Here is a 19,769-nt window from a genome sequence, read left to right on the forward strand (position 1 = left end):
TAATTCCTACCTGCTGAGAGTGACTGGGGACCCATTTATCATGTTCAACAGTCTAAACCACTTTTGGGGAGTCCTTACTCCCAAGGGAATATTTATGGCTAGATAACATCTGACAGCCCTTTATCAAAACCTAACTCCCCCCAAAAAAAGGCGCGCACACACACACACACACACACACACACACACTCCAGGCAAGTCCTCAAAGAGCCGCACCCTCTCCAGGCAAGAAGGTTTACGGACAGCAAAGCATCTGTCCTGACACGAAGCAGAAAGCGCCAGGAGGGTTTCCATCTCTTTCCTGTTCCCCAGGGTCTTCTACCGAGTTTCTCATTATTTTACGACAACCCAGCTTAGCACAGAACTCCTCATGAGACAAGGAGCAGAAAGAGAGTCTTGGCCTCTACTTGGCACTGATGGACAGGTACAGGGTGACCTACCATCTCAGAGATACTTGAAACCAAATTGAATACTGGGGAAGCCTCTCTCAGAGCAGGTTACCAGGCAAGACACAACATGATACAGCAGTGTGAGGCTTTGTGGATTAGAAAGACTGTTCCAAGCCACCTTCGGAGGCACTAAGGATGAAGGAAAAGCAGGGTGACTCCCACTTAATTGGCCATCCTATGTCATCTGAAGAGTTCATTAGTGATGCAGTTCCCTGCTCACCATACAACGTGAGCAGACAATGCTGCCAGCTGGGAGAGAGAGTGCGTTTCTTTGCGCAGAACACATTTGGCTTGTTCAGCACCTTCTGGTTTCTGACACTGGGTCCTCTGGTTGCAGAGGTTCACCAGGGCAGTGTAAGCGAAAGCAGGTAACACATGCTTTCCTGTCCAGGTCAGCTGGTCCATCCTGCCAGTGTCTGGTGAGGGGGAACAACTTCCGGTGCCTTCATAAAATTATCGAGCACATCTAAAAATGCCAAGTGAATGATCAGCCGATAACAAAAATACTCATATTAATTCCCAGCTACAAAAATCCTGGGCATGGAGAGTCACTTGGAATTTACTTTTTCCAAGATAAAACAAAACTGTTCCATATCTGCTATAGTATAGGGATAAAGAGTTTTTTAGACAGTATGAGGGCGATTACTCCAGTTCTACTAGAAAAAAAAAACCCACTGGATTTGTACAGAGTATTTTATATTTATTCTTAACCAGTTTCCAGAAGGATATGCTCTATGCTGCAGGGGATGACAATGTCTCAACATTGGGGAAGCTTTCGAATCTGCAAATCACTGCAGGCCTCAAGGCTCTCTGGCATCTGGAGACCATTCCTTCTCTCTGTCTCCTTTCATGACCCCGCGTCTACGCTTTACGGGTGGAAGGACCAAGAACTTGGAGGGCTAAGACACAGATAGGTGGTAAATCCAACATGCCACCGAGGTGGATAATGATGCCACACGGCCTCCTGAAGGCTGGCATTCTTGAGCTCAGCACTCGAGCCTTCCACAGCGTGGGCTGGCAGAACTTATCCCAGGCTGCACAACACCACCCTACTCTAACTCTATTCATCGTCCTCTTTGCAAAATTACAGCCCTCCGAGTCTTAGTGTATTTATACGCCAAGGGCTTCAAAAAATGTTTTTTAAAAGCCTGGGTATGTATGTGTAACCCCTAAATGAAATGCTAAGTTATGCTTATTTATTACAGGCAAATAAAATGAGAGGAAAAAAATGAGAGTTTCACATCCTATCTTAATGAACTCTAGATGTCTTTAGGAAGGCATCATAAACCAGACAGGGCAAGTTCCTCTCGGTAAGCCTTTAAAAAAACCCGAGTTTGCTAAGTCAGTTCCACAATTTCAGATGTCTCTCTGTGCGCTGGAGAGCAGCTGCTGTCAGTGTGTCTGACACAGAAACCTGAAAAGATGACCAGATGGGCGCCAAAGAAAAAGCAGGGACAGAGGAGGTAGCTAAGCCAGTGAAGGGTCTGTTTTGCAGGTGTGAGGACCTGAGTTTGAACACTCAGGAACCGATTAAGAAACTGGGCCTCGTGCCCACATCTGCAATCCCAGAAACAAGGAAAGAAAGAGAAGGTGGATTCCTGGGAGCTCACAGGTCAGGTGACCTGGCGTGTGTGGAGAACTGCCAGGCCCTTGTGAGAGACTACCCCAAACAAGACGACTGACACTTGAAGTGGCCTCCGACTTCTGTGCAAGCACCTTGCAAATACCCTTCCCCCAAGAGGGAGCCCACTGACACCTTCCAAATCAACCCACAAAACAAGAGCAAAGCTTTTTCTTAAGTGCCTGTAGCCTCAAATCCAAAGAACGGCTGACTTTGTATAAACACATCTTTAGCTTGAAACAGGAGGCCAAACCGACCCCGCTGCTGTAATTTCTGAATACTAGCTACAGAATATACATCACTAACGTTAACAAACCAAGAGGGGAAATGTATTAAATTTCACTGTAGAACATTAAACAGGGCTCTTTCCTCTATTTTTTTATTTTTCCATCTCCCACTGAATCATCCAGTTGGGAGCAAACAACACGGGACTGAGAGGCTACGATAGCAGACTTTTTCCTTTGTCTCCGCTGCAGACATTAACAAGACCCCAGGGCTAGGACAAACTACTCCTAAATACACTTCAGTGTCCCCCTCAAATCTGAACGTGTTTCCAAGCCAATAGCCCCACATTTCTTTTGCCATGAAAGCTAAAAGAACGTGTCACCTCTCTCAGTCTGCCGATCAGATACAGGCAAGTGAGCCGAATTCAGAAACCAATCACTGCCCGTGTGTGTTCTCCACTGTGGCAGAACCATCCAGAGCGTCACATCACCCAGCAGCTGGGTGAGTCACTTTGTAAATATTTTACTATTCCTACGACAGGTCCTTCAATAGTATTCTGACCTGGGCCCTCCCTGGATGACCTGTGTCTAATTTTGCTGGATTTGAACACGCACGCACACACACACACACACACACACACAGAGAGAGAGAGAGAGAGAGAGAGAGAGAGAGAGAGAATGAAGAGAGTATGAATCGGAAGAAGTGAGTGTCACTCCCAGGTACGATTCCATCAGTACAAAGATTTATCTTCATCTTGTAGCTAATGCCGGCAGGCCCACTTCCCAAGAGTTCCTGAAGGGTCAAGAGTACAACCATGAAAAGCAAGGCATTGATTTAAATGATTGGAGACGAGCTATCATCTTGAAAAATTGTAACCTGTCTTTCATGCAGGAAATGGTGCAATTATGAAATGAACTGGCAGTTGATTGGGAAAATTGAAAAGGAAAGCACTCTGTGGTGAAATGTCTCTCTCAGCAAGGGGTGGTTGGGGACCCCAGGTTTGATGGGAAATTTGGAGTGATAACTACAGAATTCGCCTGACTTGACTCCACAGAGGTAGGTGGAGTCTTGAACCTTGCTCCGTGCAACAGTTGGAGGAATTTACACATTTTATCTCTCCAACCATGTTCCTCTTCTCAGTCAAAACAAAAGGCTGTTTGGTTTCCAAGCCCAGCCCATGGCATCCTCAAAGCTCAGAGAGTGGTCCACATCAGAGCCAGGCAGTGGTTTTCAGGAATGAGCTCTAAGGTATTCTGGGAGACCGTCCTATGACCTTACAGTCTGGACTGGTCTCCGCTCCTCTGCTACACGGGGAGTCCAAAGGAATCCACTTCCAGCCTATTAAGAGAAGGGACTTGCTACCACAGTCCATCACTTCTTCTAGCCACAGGAAAGGGACAAGGAGGAGATGATCAAAACACAGGAGCGATTTTAGCAGCCCCTCTTCCTACTCTCAAGCTATATTTGTGATACTAAAAAAAAAGTTAAAAATTAATCGCTTTTGAAGTCATGTGCTTAGAGAATTCAAATGGAATCGGTGACCGAAAGTCTACTTCTTCTTTTGTGTGTGCTCACGTGTGTTTGTGTGTGCGCATGCGTGCTTGCCTGTGGAGGCCAGAAGTGATGCCGAGTGCCTCCCTCAACTGCTCACTACCTTATTGTACTGAGACAAGGCCTCTCATTGAACCGGAAGCTCACGGCTGCAGCTGCACTGCCTGGCCAGCGAGCCTTAGGATGTGCCCATCTTCACATCCCTCCTCCACGCTGAGATCCATGCCATGCCCAGCTCTTCACACGTGTTCTGGGCGACTGAACTCATGTCCTCACGCTTGTGCGGCAAGTGTTCTAGCGATGGATCCATCATCACCTGGGCCCCCATATCCGTTCCTTCTTGAGAGACCACTGATAAGACAGGTTAAAAATTTCTCCTTCTTTTTCTTCCAGGTACCATTTCACAAGTCCAAGCTAAAGGCAAACCCTATCTTCTTTGGTTGATTCCTTTTCCTGGTGCAGGGTTTACTTTTTTATCTATCTATCTATCTATCTATCTATCTATCTATCTATCTATCTATCTATCTATCTATCTACCTATCTATCCATCCATCCATCCATCCATCCATCCATCCATCTATCTATCTATCTATCTATCTATCTATCTATCTATCTATCTATTTTCATGGTGGTGGGGTATCAACCTTTGGGTCAGAGGAGCAGCATGTGGATTCCTGCTGTTCTCTGTACTTTCCAGACCACGTTTTCTCAGGCACAACTGTTACTTTTCTGAGCTGACTTTCCCAGCAGAGAAACAAGGCAAGGCGAAGGTTATGTCTAGTGCTTCTTGCAGATAAAATGGTTTACCTCTCTGGTGAAGACAAACTGAACTTTTAATCTTGAAACACTGACTCAGCTGTTTTGGAGTAACTGGAACCTAACGAGCCCCTAAGAAAGCCGTCGTGTTAAAGCCCTTGTGAGTTTAGCACAGGCTTTTGGGATTTTTGCCCACAAAGTGATGTCACATTGACTGTACATATTAGCACTATTAGGAAAATATATTCAGTGCAGTATTTGAATATTTAAAAGATACCAGCACTTTCTTTGCACAAATGTATCACTGTGCCTGAGAATGGATGACAGTTTTAAGGAGAGTGCCAGCTACAGTTACTGAGGAAGCTTTTGAAGCTGCAAGAACAGATCTGCTGCTAGGAAGGAGACCAGAAGAGGTGACAGAGACAGCCACACTTGTCCTGGGTCATGGGGCAGAAAAACCTCCCTGGTCAGCATACACAGCCTAGCTGTAGCCCACCATGTTGGGAAGACTTTCCTGAACAGAGCAGTGAGCGACGTCTTGGACTAAAGCCCTCCCTGGGACTCAAGCAGGGAAGGGCCTGGACTCAGCTTAGAGCTGTGGGAAGGGGACAGCAGCTACCGGCTGCCATGAGGGCTCACAGTGAGTTCTGGGTGGGAAGATGAGTGGCAATGGGTGGCAGGTGTTTTCACTGCTCCAGTCTTCCCTGAGAAGTGCTGAGAGGAATCAGGATGCTTTAGGTCTGAAGCTGGAGCCAAGAGTGAGCATCTCTCCCCTGCACCCAGGGGTCCGAGGCAACTATTCACGACCACGTCATCATCTCGTGGGGACTGCAGTGATGACATCACCATCAATAAGGATTTCTTTCAGGGCACAGGTCACAGCTTCCAGTCATAAAGGTGGGAAAGATACCTAAAGCACTGACTCCCAAGTTAGTCATAAATGGAGGGATCCCTGAGCATTTGGATTGTCAATAAAGAAGGGAGCCGTGCCTATGATTCCTGGGGACGGCACCAACCAGACACGGCACCGTGGGAGGTACAGAGGGAACAAGCTTGTCAGGGTGGAACCAGGAAAGGCAAACGTAGAAACACAGTGCTGGAGAATTAATGTTTGGACCTGAGGGCTGAGGGCAGCCAGGAAAGGGCTCATGCAAGGCCCGAAAGTTCAAGTCCCCAGGACTGTTGTAGAAAGGCACCTGTGTCGGCACTGAGGATGCAGAGGTGGGTGACCCGGGGTTCACTGAGCAGACAGGCTAGCCAGATTGTCACTCTCCAGGTTTAGTGAGAGACGCTGTCTCAGAACCGAAGGTACAGAGTGAGTGAAGAAGATACTGTGGCCTTCACACATACACATGCAAGCAAATACACACACACTAATATAATTTGGTAGCTGGGGTAAATTCAGAAAGAATGCCATAATGAGTTTTCTTTAGTAATATTTATTTTAATGTATCACCCGTCACCAAATTACCAAGTATTCCTTAGTAATTTTTAATATCTTACCCATCAACTAATGACTTAAGCACTCAAGCTCTCATAATCTACTTGGCTTTCCAAACAACCTACAACAGATGTCACAGCAGATGCTTTTAAAGTTCCTATTCCTCGACATACATGCTCACCCTTTCAACATTAATATTCTTCAGAGGACTTAATAGGTCATGGCTACACTCATGATGGACTATTAAAGTTTATTACTTTTTATGAATGAATACCAGGAGACTAGGTTTAACTATTTTAGGAAGGACGTCTGTCCCCACCGAACAAACGTTAGTGAGGAAAACTCTCAGCGCCTTTGGAAGATCTCACATCTCAAGCAGGTGCAAGAGGCATCAGGCGTCCTCGTGTGCACTGTTCCTGTGGCTGCACAAACAGCTGTCGCACGAGAAAAAAGTTAACTAATGTGCTCGCATCCTTTAGAGTCTCGGGGGTGGGGGGGTCATTCTTCAATCAGGAAACTGCTGCAGCAAGATGGAGGCATTAGGTTAGAGCACGAGAGATGTAGGACGCGACAAGCCACCCTCTTGAGAACAGTGGCACATTACCGGGGAGATCAGAGTCGGCAGCACGCAGAATGGGAGGCTCGTGTTTATAGGTGTTCTTGAAACAAACGGTATTTGTGCGGGCTGTGAAAGTGCCATATTTTGTATTTTACATTTATCTGTTTCTGGCAATTCAAGAAAGGAAGTAAGCGTTTGAATCAGCTTCCTGAAATAAGGCAATTCATTCTGCCATTCTGCCTAGAGCTTCGAAACGGTTGGGAAACTTTTTTCACATACCCCATGGAAATAGAGAGGTTCAGATATGGAATCATTCCTTTCGACCACATCCCAGTGGTAAAGAGCATGAAATAGGAGTGTTATTCAGACAATCAAATAATCACAAAGAAAGACAGGCCTTTGGGCAACTTCTGAAAGTCCCTTCCTGACTACAATTAGAAGAGGACCAATCACATTTAGGCCACCACGTGAGGATTGGTGACCTACAAGCATCTCCAGATGAGATGACATTAAGAGGAACATGGTTGTTCCTACACAGATGTGGGCCCATCACAGAGGGACCCTTGTAGGCCTGAGGCCTGAGGCCTGGTACTCTTTCCAACATGAAGCCTCCGGACAAGGCCTAACTAACTACACATGGCCAAAGCTTTGCTGATGTTACTAATTATTTCAAAAGCTATGTTTTCTTTATCACAGTCTGGATTCAATTCTTTCTCCAGTGTAGCTGGCTCAAAGATGTTTTTTCCTGGGAGATGAGTCTAGCATGGGCATGAATGGGCCCCATTCTCACTGTCTTGCTCACGATGACTGCCTGACAGGTTATTTTGCAGGTAAGTAAACTGGGAAGTCACATGGGGAGAGGAGGCCAGCGGGACCCTTTTAAATAACCCCTGCAACAGAACCCCCGATAAACCGCCTTTCCACGAATGTTTCCGGGCTCCTCCCACATGCTGCCCATGGGCTGGATATGTCTGTCCCAGGATAGCTATGACTCACCGTAACCCATTTGCACACCACAGCGTCCCGCCGAAACGTCAGAAGCCAGGTACCTTTGTGGGATGTAAACCAAACTACGCTATATAATGTTTCAAATATTTTAGCTAAGCACCATATAACCTAGATGACGAAATATTGAAACCAAATTGAGGCCAGGTGTAACTTATTTTTTTCTAAAGTCGAGGTCGGATTAGATTAGAATGGTCCACAAGTAGGGCAGAGCAAATGTATTTCCGGATAGTCATTAGGGGAGGCTGCATATTCATCAGCGAGAGACAAGCAGTCTGTCCCTCGTAGAAGCATCAGGATAGAAAAAAAGTAAGATGAGCACTGTGCCCTGTGATGTATGAGATGGGGCATCTCTCTTTTCAAATGCCAACAAGCGATAACAAATTGGTAACAGGAAGTCATTTTTGTTCTCCAGTAGTCAAGATCATGAGATAAATCATGTTAATAATTTTGTTGGCATCTATGGAAATTTGGAGGCAGACAAGCATTCCACAAACATGTATCATGCTAAGTTGCCTAAATGACATTTTTAGTGGTCAAGAACAAAGTTTGAAAAGACGCCAGAGGCAAAGGGCTTTCAAGTGGAAAGCCACTGTACGCTGTAATAATGTAAGTCGACAGTTACAAGGAAGTTTGAAAGAATCTGAAAACCGTGAGCATCAAAGCATGGGGCGTGCTCTGAATACAAGAGTTCAGTCATGGGTCAGAGAAATGCTTCTTACACTACCCTTTTCTGAATCTCTAGCTTCCATCCCACCGCAGAACTGCAGAACAAGGGAAATACAAATTTACAGCTTCAAAACAAAAGAGGTCCAAGTCATTCAAGGGTGCATGCGTGTGTGTGTGTGTGTGTGTATGTGTGTGTGTGTATGTGCGTGTTGACCGGGGCCTTTTGTCGGTGACTGAAAACCCTCATGATTAAGCTGTTGACACTGCTGAACCTTGTTCATTTTGCCTAAATGGAGACAGCATGAAGTCAGCCGCAGGAAGAAACAGAACTTCATTAGAGTAAAACAGTACTTCATTAGGTGCACAGAGGACCTGCTTGCTTCTGTCTTCCGTTCTAAATTTCCTGCAACCACACATCCTGGGGGAAGTGAAGCTGCTGCCTCCACTGAGAAAAGATTGTGTGTCTTGTGTGTCTTTTATTCCACCATCAGGAAGGGACCGTGGCCCCTCTAAATCCAGGGAGGGTTTCTCCCAAGCTCCTTTTAGTTAAGGGCTGAGGAGGAGTCACCTAACCCAAGGTTAACATTGAAAACACTCTTTTCTGAAAATCAACTTCCTGTACCTACATCCTTAGCTTTGCTCTCTGCACATAAGTTTCTGAGAACTTTCGCTAGCAACTTCTCTTAGTCCTTGGGAAGAACTCACTTGGTTCCTCCGAGTACTCATACTCAAGGCATGCAAAGTTTCCAATGCTTCCTGAGAAGGGTGTCAGATCACATTCTTATAAAGTTCTCTGACAGACAGGCTCATATCAGATTTCGTTTCTCGTATTAGTGTTATAAGACAGTGCCCATAATTTCTAATTCCCAAGAATAGAATACATCACCAAAGTATTTTAAATTATTGATTTTTTTCTATATATTTTTTCTTTCCTTTCTTTGTGTGTGTGTTATGTGTAGGGATCAGGTGCACACATGCTGTAGTGTGAGTGCGAATGTCAGAGGACAACTTCTGGAAATCAGTTCTCTCCTTTTACCACCTGGGTTCAGGGGTCATTAGGCTTAGTAGGAGGTGCACACACCTGCTAAACTGTGCCACTGGTCCTCAAATAATACACTTTCAAGGTAAAGATGCTCACTCAAATCCAATTTTTTTTTTCTCGAGATAGGGTTTCTCTGTGTAGCCTTGCCTGCCTTTGTCTCCCTGAGTGCTGGGATTATAGGTGTACCCCACCGCTCCCGGCTTCAAATTCAAATGCTGAGGAAAGTTTCTTAATTTGTTTTATGTCTCTATGGCAAAACACCCAAGCCTGGGGCATCTGTAAAGAACAGAAGCTTATTGGCTCACAGCCCTAGACTCCCGGAGAGCCACCACTTACTGCACTGTGACATGGCAGAGGCCACTACACCGTGAGACAGAACACGTGTGCCAGCGAGTCTCGCTCACTCCTCACACAGAGCCACCAATGCTATCTGGGCCTCGTCCCATGTTCCCTCATTGAATGCTAACTATTTCCCCAAATCCTCCCTCCAAGCCCTGTTAACATATAGTTCCAGCGCGATGTGTCCAACACATAAACTTTACAAAGACACATTCAAAACAGAGGCAAATGAGCATTTAGGAAGTGTAAGGACATTTCTTCTAATCATGCTGGTGCCAGTGAACAGGCCCACTGGCCCATTCCACTCTGGTAACTTCAGAGCACTTATCACACCTGAGCAAGATGGCCCTGGAGACGCCATGTGTCAGAGCTACCCAGCAATTCAATGTCAACTGCAAGATCCTCCACAGACACAGCCTGTGACTTCACCCACCAGGCTTGACAGCTTCACCTCCCTGTCAGTTCATCTGAGTTTGTAGTCAACCTAAACCCAAGCCCAGTTGTACCCAGTGGCTACCCAGACTGGTACCTCGCCAGCTAAGGTGCTGCTCATTGGCATTCCATCCTCTCTCACTGAGTCAAGCCTCATCGCCATTCGCACTAACCATTAACGCACCAGCTGGAATGGTGGTCTGGGCACCTCTTCCTGACTTAAGAAGCACTGGTACTTACACGACATGATCCAACGTTCTAAAGAACTTCAGTTCAGAGGACACAAGCTTTCTGTACCCCTTCCCAGTCTGCTTCCAGGATGCCCCATGGCACCGTCCAGCTACGCCTTCCACCTCACAGTTTAGGCCAAACACAGGACAGACTGCCAAGCAATGTCCCCCTGAACCCAGAGAAGCACCGTGCTGAGTCGTCACCATCTTTTTTGACTCAAGCAAGCAGCAATGACTGAATCTTGTGACCTTGACCACACTTTCTCTCCATCACCCCCAGAGACAGGTTGGCAGTGAGCACACTCTGTCTTAGACCTGTTAGTAAACTAGCAGCTGCTCGGCTGGTTACTTTTCATATCAAAAGCGTGTGCTCAGTAGACAGCTGCCTGTAGGAGAGCAGGGCACACGGATACCCTGCACAAACGCGATTCCAGTTGATTCGAGAACCTCGCCATGAGACCAGACTGAATCTGATAGAAGACAAGGGTGAAGAATAGTCTCACACTCACTGCTGCAGGAAAGGACTTTCTGATTAGACACAGCCTCACAGTCCAACAGCACGGCGCTACGAACAATTGACAAATGGGACCTCATGAAGCCGAAAAGCTGTACGGCAAAGGAAACCATCCTTCGGGCAAAGTGGCAGCCTACAGAGTGAGAAAGATGTTTACTAATTATACATATGATAGCAATTATTTACCTGAGAGAGGGTCAGTATCCAAACTATATAAAGAACTAAAGAACCCAAACATCAAGGAAACAAATAACCCATAGAAACCCCCAAAATATCAAAGGCTATTACCAACACTATTGGTTGCTCTCCACAACCTGTGACCAGGCCCTCGGGCTGATGACAACACTCACATACCTCACTGAACATGGAGAAGTAAACTTCTGCCTAACTAGAGATTTCACCCCTACTGACTAGTGTTCGTGGTACTGGAAGGGACTCTGTGTAAAAAGGGACTCTGAGGAAAAAGGTAAACACCAAACCAGCTACAAACCTGGCAACCTTCACTAGTGACCTAGTGACCTGCTGCAAGGAAGACTTACTGGTATAATAATGGCACAAATGTTAGAGCGCTAACCAACCACTTTGGTTTTTGTTTTTTTTTTTTTTTTTGGATTTAAGGCCCACTCCATGATATCTGACACTGCTAAATGGCAAAGACCTGAGACTAAATAGGTCACGGGCCTACGGGAAAACCTAAAACTGTTATTGTGTTAAAAAAAAAAAAAAGATTCCTAATGCTGTACTGCTATACCCATAGGTTGGTTTCTCACTAAGCTATCATCAGGGATGCTTCTGGCAGCAGATGCAAAGTAATACTTAGAGCCACAATTGGACAATGTGCAGAGTGTGAGGGACTCTGGTGTACTTGGTCCCAAAGGGGATGCTTTCATCAAATCCTCTCCCTCGGGGCTCAAGAATATATGGGGAGAGGATATGGGAAACTCTAAGAGCCAGAGGTGATGAATGCTGCCAGGGAAACAGTGTCTTCTAGACACAACAGGATAAATGCACATATGAACTCATGGAGACTGCAGCAGCACGCGCAAAGCCTGCACAGCTTCAGGCTGGATGTGGACCCCGCCCTGAGAAGCAGCGGAGCAGACCCAGCCCACCACCAGCCAAGAGTTACCTGCAACGGATACCTGCTGCCAAAGGAAAAAAGATCAATTTTCTCCAAGGGAGTCTCACTGGGCACACCAATAACATTTCAGAGCACGCCCTATGCCCAGGAGCAGTTGGGCAACACGAAACAAACTCAGTGGCATTTCTGTAGACTTTTAATCTCAGTGTGCTTTGTCTGGGCATTTCTGTTTTGTTTTGTTGGTTTTGTGTGCTTTTATTTTGACTTTTGTTTTTGTATTATTTGTGTGTGTGTGTGTGTGTGTGTGTGTGTGTGTGTGTGTTGTTTTATTTTTGTTTGAAAGAGAGAGAGAGCGGACCTAGAGTTGGGTAGGTAGGGAGGTGGGCAGGATCTGAGAGGAGGGAAGGGAAAACCTGAAATCTATTGTGAGAAGTTTTTTTGTTTGCTTGCTTAAAAAAGTATGCTTAGAATTTTTTTTTTAATTTATAATGTCATGAATGAAAGACCAGCTTTGAAATGTCACTCAAAATGATCCTAGTAATTTTAAAGGTAATAATAAATTATCAATTAATTATCAAATAAGGTTTCTGTACTCAAAATCATGGTGATTATCTATAAGGAACCCAAGGCACGAGGCATAAATTAATTGACAGAATTAAAAATGTTATCTGTCATCCTCAAGGCAGTATGTCCAAACATGAAATTTTCTCCGTTTAGAATCTTCCATTGAAAACTGACATCAGTGACCCGAGTATTATAAAGCAACCCATTTGTTCTATTCTATAAATGCAATCAAAGCTAAGGAAAAATTGCCTCTTTGCACAGCAAATTTTTCTATAATCTCCACAGGAAAAGTTTAGTCTCTCATGAGGCTGGAGAGTTCCCCACACTAAACCCATAGAATGCTCCATAAGTAACATCTAAGTCAACTACTATACAAATTGATTGAAAAAAAATATTCAAACCCAGAGGTAGCAATCTGTAAATAATACAATTGTGCTCAGTAAAACTTTTGGGTACCTGATATGCACCAACTTTTATATGACTAAAGTATATAATAATATAATATAAATATCAGGATATGATAAAGTAACTTTGTTAACCTAAGGGTTTAATTTTTGTTGCAAACAAAACAAAACGAAACGAAACAAAATGAAGAAGGAACAACAACAACAAAAATCCTGTTGCACACGCAGCTGCATTCCATCGACTATAACTAAAATGACCACTGGGTTGTAACCGGAAGGAAAAGGGTTGGGAGCTGGACGGATGGCTCAGTGGTTAAGAGTTCTTCCAGAGGACCTGAGTTCGGTTTCCAGTACCCATGCCTGGGGCTCACAGGTTGCCTATCACCCCTCCCCCAGCTCCACAGGATCTGACGTCCTCTTTTGATCTCTGCAGGCACTGCACACTCGTGTGCACACGTACCCACACAGACAAACTTAAGGATACGTAATTTTAAGAAATAAAACGAAGCTGTTGGATGGGGCCGATGAACGTGGACTGTGAGAACGTGCGAGTGCGCGCGCATCGCCCACACGCATGCGCACACCCACACCCACAACAAAGAAGCCTGTAGTGTTTTACACGGAGGCTCAACATGTACGACATGCCTTTTTTGCCTTTCTTTAAAAAAAAAATTTTTTTTTACTCAGGAAGAAAAGGACACGGCCATTTTAAGGCATCCAACTACTACTACGCAAAGAACGTATACAGGGCGTCTGGGCTGTAAACGGTGCCGACAGGAAAGGTGAACTGATTGAAATGTTGCTCATAGCCAGAGTATCACAGCGAGGCGCACTTTAAGAGGGAAATCGCTGGGAGCCCGTCTGTTTTTGTTTTTAGGTTCCCTATCACATTTTACTTTTGACTACACTGTTTTGGGACACCACAAACATGCAGTAACTTAATCTCCTTCGAGAGTTGAATAATTCTGTATTTTGGGTCTAGATGAGTAAGTTTCCAGAGTTCTGGGAAATGCCATTTTCCAGTGGTTTCTTGCTTTTTAAGGGTGTACTTACGTCTACGTCACAGCCGTACTCGGATCCATCCAGGAGTATCACTTTGCACTGCATGCTTTTAGGCCTTTTCACGATCTTTAGTGGGGACCGCGAGAGTTTGCTGCTGGATGATTTCTGAGAGAGTTTATCGTCTTCAAACTGCTGATACTCAAGTTGTTTCGCAGCTGTGGCAGCAAAGTCCCGGTCCTTGTCACTGACCTGTGAACAGCAACAAGGAGCACCTTTCAAAACACACAGGAAATGGCTACTGGGTTGCTCAGACACGGGGCAGCTTCAGAGAATCAGGCTGCATTCCCATTTCCTAGAGGATGGGAGGAGCTGTCTCAGGATGCTAGAAAGTCGACACACCGACCTGAATGTTCCTAAAGCTCAGTCACACCTCCATAACTCCACCCACTTACATGAATGTACCACTCAGGCCTTTTCTCTGCTGGCCCAAGACTTCACAGAGAAGGGAATTAGCCAGTTCTGTCAAGATCTCACCAAAGAAGCAACACCATTCCTGACTTTTAAAGGGCACTGGATAGCGAAGGCCTCGAATCACGACCTGGGTTGCTTTTTATACTGTTTTCATAATTCATCAGATGCGGCTACAGTGCCTGACCTGTTAGATCTACCCTATACACTTACAAGATACCTTATAAATACTGAGGCTTAGAGAGCCGCAAGTGTTAATCTTGTCAGTAATTTTACAATGGCTGAAATTTTTGGTTCTGCTCTGAATCAGTTCAGTGAAGTCAGCAGTGCCGAAGTTCAACACAAAGTAATCCCCTGGGTCTGTTTCTCTTCCTGGGTAATGAGCTGGTGTGAGGACAGATCAAATGTGCGCCGAGCTTTAATCTGCTCCTGCATCTCTATGCTCTGTTCTCGGCCAACCTCACAACTGCAGAGAAACTCGTCACGGAACACGGAATTCTCCCCTGAGCCGGCCCCCGGCATGTCTGAACACTGCTTGCCAGGTGTTTCAGCACCCCTCTTCTATCTGACCGTCACAATGGTGGCATGCAAAGCTGATGCCTGGCTGGGTGGTCCGCAATGGCAGCAGTGCACAGAGAGAGACACTGGCCTTCCGGGCCAACCCTCGGAATTAACACAGGATTTCTCCCACAGACAGGCCATCAGTCGAGTGAAGGCAGAACTGATGGCTTATCATTTCAGCTTTTATAGCTCTCTATAATCTTTTAAGCATAGAGTCATTTTTGGAGAATTAGTTTTAGGCCTTTGGTATAGATTTTGGTTTTTCCAGCATTTCTACCTTGCTTTTCATATATAAGATTAATAATGTCCTTTCTCCCACAAATGTGACCACTATATCTATATCTATATCTATATCTATATCTAACCTAGAAAATAGAGTAACATCCAGGCAAAGTGGTGAATGTCTGTAAGTCTATGTATATACTCTACAATCTCTGAGGCAGAATGACACCAAGTCGGTGACCTAGGTTAAAAATAACTAAACAATGACTAAATGACCTACTTGAAAGGCCAGCCTTGAAAGTAAACCTCAGCAAGTCAATAAGCTCAAGAAAACTGGCTTTGACAACTCAGTCCAACTATCTCGAGCATCACTCTTTCTGTAGTAAAATGAAGTAATAACATCATCAATGTGGCCTTGACAGAATTTAGGGAGAAGTACAGTAATCCTGGAACTATCTATCAACAATCACGGTACGCCCTATTAGATTATTATATATATGGCTTCAACACATTTAAACTGTTCTTGTCTCATTTCAGACAAGGTCAAGCGAAGCTACTTTTAACTTCAATTTTACTGTGGTTCACCTGTTTCTATCCACTACAGAAGATGAGACTTGGATTTCCCTCCACTGAAAGTATCTGTATGAAAATATACTTTCTGGGTTCCTTAAACATCAGCTGCAAATGACGTTTGCTTGCTTCTCCTGTGCGGATGTTAAATGGCCATCACTCAAGGACAGACCTTTCTGGAACATGTGAAAGTAGAATCTACCATTGAGGCTTTTACTAGCCATTTTATAAACAAGTATAGTAATTCTGGAAAGGCAGACCAAGTGCCTCAAATGAATTGCCAATTGCAGTCTCGTGATGCATGGCTGTCAATCATTTTAGCAGATCCTCTACTCCATTCAATCTTTCTCACTGCTCTGATGTGGAGGTAGTGCATGCAATCTAAGTTTAAACATGGAGCAGCAGGACCAGGGGAGCCAGGGAACTTTCTGAAGGTCACACCATTTAGAGGGTTCAAATCCAGTCACATTTTAATCATCATTATATGCCCACATGTACTTAATTTTATCTCTCACACTGCTTCCAGGTGTGAAGCAAGGATATTTGTGGAAGACTTTAACAATGATTCCTTAATTAACATTTCATAAAGGAGGAATGTCATGGCCTAAAAGAGTCCTCCAAGGCAGAACAGTGAGGGCATGAGACAGGACGCACTCAGGACTCTGCTCTGTGCATCTAGGCACACTTCCATCTGGAGATTCACCACCAGATCCCCTTCTGGGCTTCAAACATTTGACTATAGAAGATAAAGTACAGTCATGGCCTACATAAGACCGCACATATGTGACAGTGGTCCCTAAAGACATGAGCGCTGAATGGATTGGGAGGCTTTGCACAGGGGAAGTGGGGAAGGAAGTGAATGTTTTATCATATACATGTGTAAATTACTAAGAATGAAGAAAAATTAATCTAAACACAACTTCCATTGTGTTGTGACACAGTTGCTATTGTAAATCAAAACCACCACGCAGCTCATGTGATCACTTGTGCTATCAGCTACGATAATGTACAGCTAAAACATTATATATAGCACGTAGCATTTGATGATAATAAAGTGTCATGTTATTGGTCCGCAGACTCACTATAGTACACTTTCAAACAATATTGCAGGGCGGTGTTCCTACTTACAAGATGTTTACTAAAATCAAATAAAATAACACAATAAAATAAGCACAGTGTGTTCATGGCAGCTGTACTATACACCTAAGGTTTTTCAAGTCTCTCCAATGTGTCATTTTCTTTATTTGTTGGAGATTTATTCATGCGTATGTACGGGCACCCCACGTGTGCCTGCTGCCTAGAGATGTCAGAAAGAAGGTTACAATTCTGTGGAACTTAAGTCCTGGAGGTAGTAATCCCACCATGGGAATTAAACCTGGGTCTGCTGCAAGAGCAGCCAGTGCTTTTAATGGCTGAGCCATCTGTCTAGCCCCATTCATTCTAAAAACAAAAACAAAACAACAACAACAAAAAAACCCAGAACTTGCCACTGCCATGTGACAACAGTAAAATGTCCCACCTCATAAGCAAGTGTCATAATAACCTGTTATAACACTGAGCTCCAGTACGTTTCACTCACAGGCTGATTACATGTCCATCCACCAAACATTTTCTCAAATTTCTCAGGCTACCCAAACCCTTCAGAACGCTAAAGAGGTCAATAACTCCGCGAGCTCCAGATTCCTTTATCGTGCTCGCGTAAGCACTGAAACATGTTGATTCCAGGTTTGACGTTCCAACCCGACACTGAGTCCTCCCAGCCTCCACTGTACCTCGTCCTTTTCCTCTTACGTATTTAAACTTACAGATTTAAAAAGTTTGATACTAGTGAGAACAGAACAAAAATTCCACAGGCTAAGTGTGGACCCTACCACTGAGCTCCATCTCACAAGGGCATGAATAATTGTCCACGACACTCCCACCATGTATAAGGAACAGCGATGAACCTACAGATGTATGCAAGCGACAGGGTGTCCTACCAAAATATTCTCTAAAATTAGATGGCAGTGGTAGGGTCAGAATAATGGCTGGGAAATTGAATTCTGTCCTCACACTTTACAGCTCTAAACGAAAACAGCCAGAGGCATAGTTAAGGCTGTCAGCTTGCTGTCTGCTCTTCCTGTAAACCCAGGCCTGGGCAAACTCTCCAGTCAGGAGTCCAGCCGAATGTAACTGTTTTAATCAAAGGCAGGAGGTTGCAGTCCAGGCCGAGGAATGTCTCTCACTGAGAGCCTTCAGCAGCACACTGCTCCCCTTCCCCACCCCATGTGAGCAAGCAAAAGCAGGTGACCTTCATTAGTTGCCCTTAGTGCCCAGACACAGCTCAGGTTCTCTGACTGGCCTACCCCTGGGATGCCCCAGGCTTACCTCCCTCTTCACCGGGGTGCTGTGTGCAGCAGCTTCAGGAAACTGCTCTAGCGCTGGCTGCTCCTCGCCGTTTCCACTGGCAGGCTCTGGTCCGGGCTGTGCCCCTGCGTGCTCTTGAGGCCCTGCTGCCTCCTGGGGCTCAGCCTCCTGGTCTGGCTTGGATTCTGAGTCTGATCCCGATTCGGTCGTCATGGTTGATTGTTCTGCAAGCAGAAGAGGAGGCAAGGGCCTGTCACTAGGTGCAATTATCTTCCAGAAGAGCCCGTACGAAAGTGATGAAGAGGAAGAGACATGTCACTGCCAAGCACAGCCCTACACTGCATGCCAGAGAGGCTCTGTGCAAAGGTACCACAAAGAACGGTGCTCACAGGAGCTCAAAATGGACACCACGTAACACTGTGAAGTTATCTGGGAGGAGGGAATCATCAATGGAGAAAATGTCTCCATGAGATCAGGCTGTAGGCAAGCCTGTAAGGCACGTTCTTAACTAGTGATTGATGGGAGAGGGCCCCGCTCATTGTGGGTGAGGACACCCCTGGGCTGGTGGTCCTGGGTTCTATAAGAAAGCAGGCTGAGCAAGGCATGAGAAGCAAGCCAGTAAGCAGCACCCCTCCATGGGCTCTGCATCAGCTCCTGCCTCCAGGTTTCTGCCCTGTTTGGGGGTTCCTGTCCTGACTTCCTTCAGTGACAGGACTAGGATGTAAAAGTGCAAGTCAAATAAACCCTTTCCTCCCCAGCTTGCTTTTGGTCATGGTGTTTGATCAGAGCAGCAGCAACAAACACTAATTGGCACAAACACACACTAAAAACTAATTTGTAATGGTCAACAGTGTCTCTTCACAAACAGATTGTGGGCACAAACGGAGTTTCAGAACCACCACACTAACTGGGGTAGCTGGTGCAGATTACGTGTTCCCGAGTGTGTCTCTTTTGACCCCTGGGAGGGATGCTCTGCTAAGATTAGATATTCCACTGGCTTCCACGTGTGCCGCATGAGTGGGCTGCACATGCTCAACCCTACACAGCAGCCTTCCCCAGTCACTTCTGTGTCCTGCTTGCACACAGCCCCGTGCCTCAAAGCACGTTCCTGCTGAGTGCGCTGAGAGAGATGCTACGCAGAGCACAGCCGACCTGTTGTGTAGTTTACCTACGTACGCGTCAATATCCTCGAGACAGTCTGTCTTTTACAATTTCCTTTCACAATTCCCCTCGTTAAGGAAAACTAGAATATCCCCGAGCAAAGGGCTAGAGGAAGGCCTTAAGTGGACGCTGATGGGCACTGGGATGAGGTGGGGTTATGCTACTATGACTCATCACGTAGCAATTTAACTGTTTCGGTGAAGGAGTGCTATCAACACTGAGCAGTGCTTTATCTGCGCTCCTCACGTGGGGTTCCTCCTCCCAGGCACCAGCTATTCCTTCTGCTGCATAAAAGACATATCAACTTGGAACGTGCTGAGGCATCCTGAGCAATGTAAATATCAAACCCAGACAAGACTGTGAGCCACACCCCCCTTTTACACTTTAGCTTCTTAAACACATCCTGAAAGCAAATATTACCTTTCCTTGGTCTGCTTATCCTGGATAGCTTGTATAAGTACACAGACATCGTGTGGGGGAGGGAGAGGTGGGGAGGTTAGCACTGTGGATTTCAGATTCCTTGTGCAGTTCAGTCTTTTTAATAGTCAATTCATATGCGG

At 45.4% G+C, this 19,769-nt stretch overlaps 1 protein-coding gene across 30 annotated transcripts in view; it reads right to left on the reverse strand.

Moving 5' to 3' along the window:
• The window catches only part of Epb41l3 (erythrocyte membrane protein band 4.1 like 3), a 152,998-nt gene that overhangs the window by 58,537 nt on the left and 74,692 nt on the right, over positions 1-19,769 (reverse strand). For all 30 annotated transcript variants that reach the window (XM_060368189.1, XM_060368182.1, XM_060368186.1 and 27 more), the window contains 2 exons: positions 18,070-18,272; positions 13,933-14,130 (listed from right to left, as the gene is read on the reverse strand). In XM_060368189.1, coding sequence (XP_060224172.1) covers positions 13,933-14,130; positions 18,070-18,261 — 390 coding nt within the window. In that variant the 5' untranslated portion in view covers positions 18,262-18,272. The remainder of the gene's footprint in view (positions 1-13,932; positions 14,131-18,069; positions 18,273-19,769) is intronic.

This window comes from Meriones unguiculatus, chromosome 15 (genome assembly GCF_030254825.1).
Source record: "Meriones unguiculatus strain TT.TT164.6M chromosome 15, Bangor_MerUng_6.1, whole genome shotgun sequence".
NCBI classification, from domain to species: Eukaryota; Metazoa; Chordata; class Mammalia; order Rodentia; family Muridae; genus Meriones; species Meriones unguiculatus.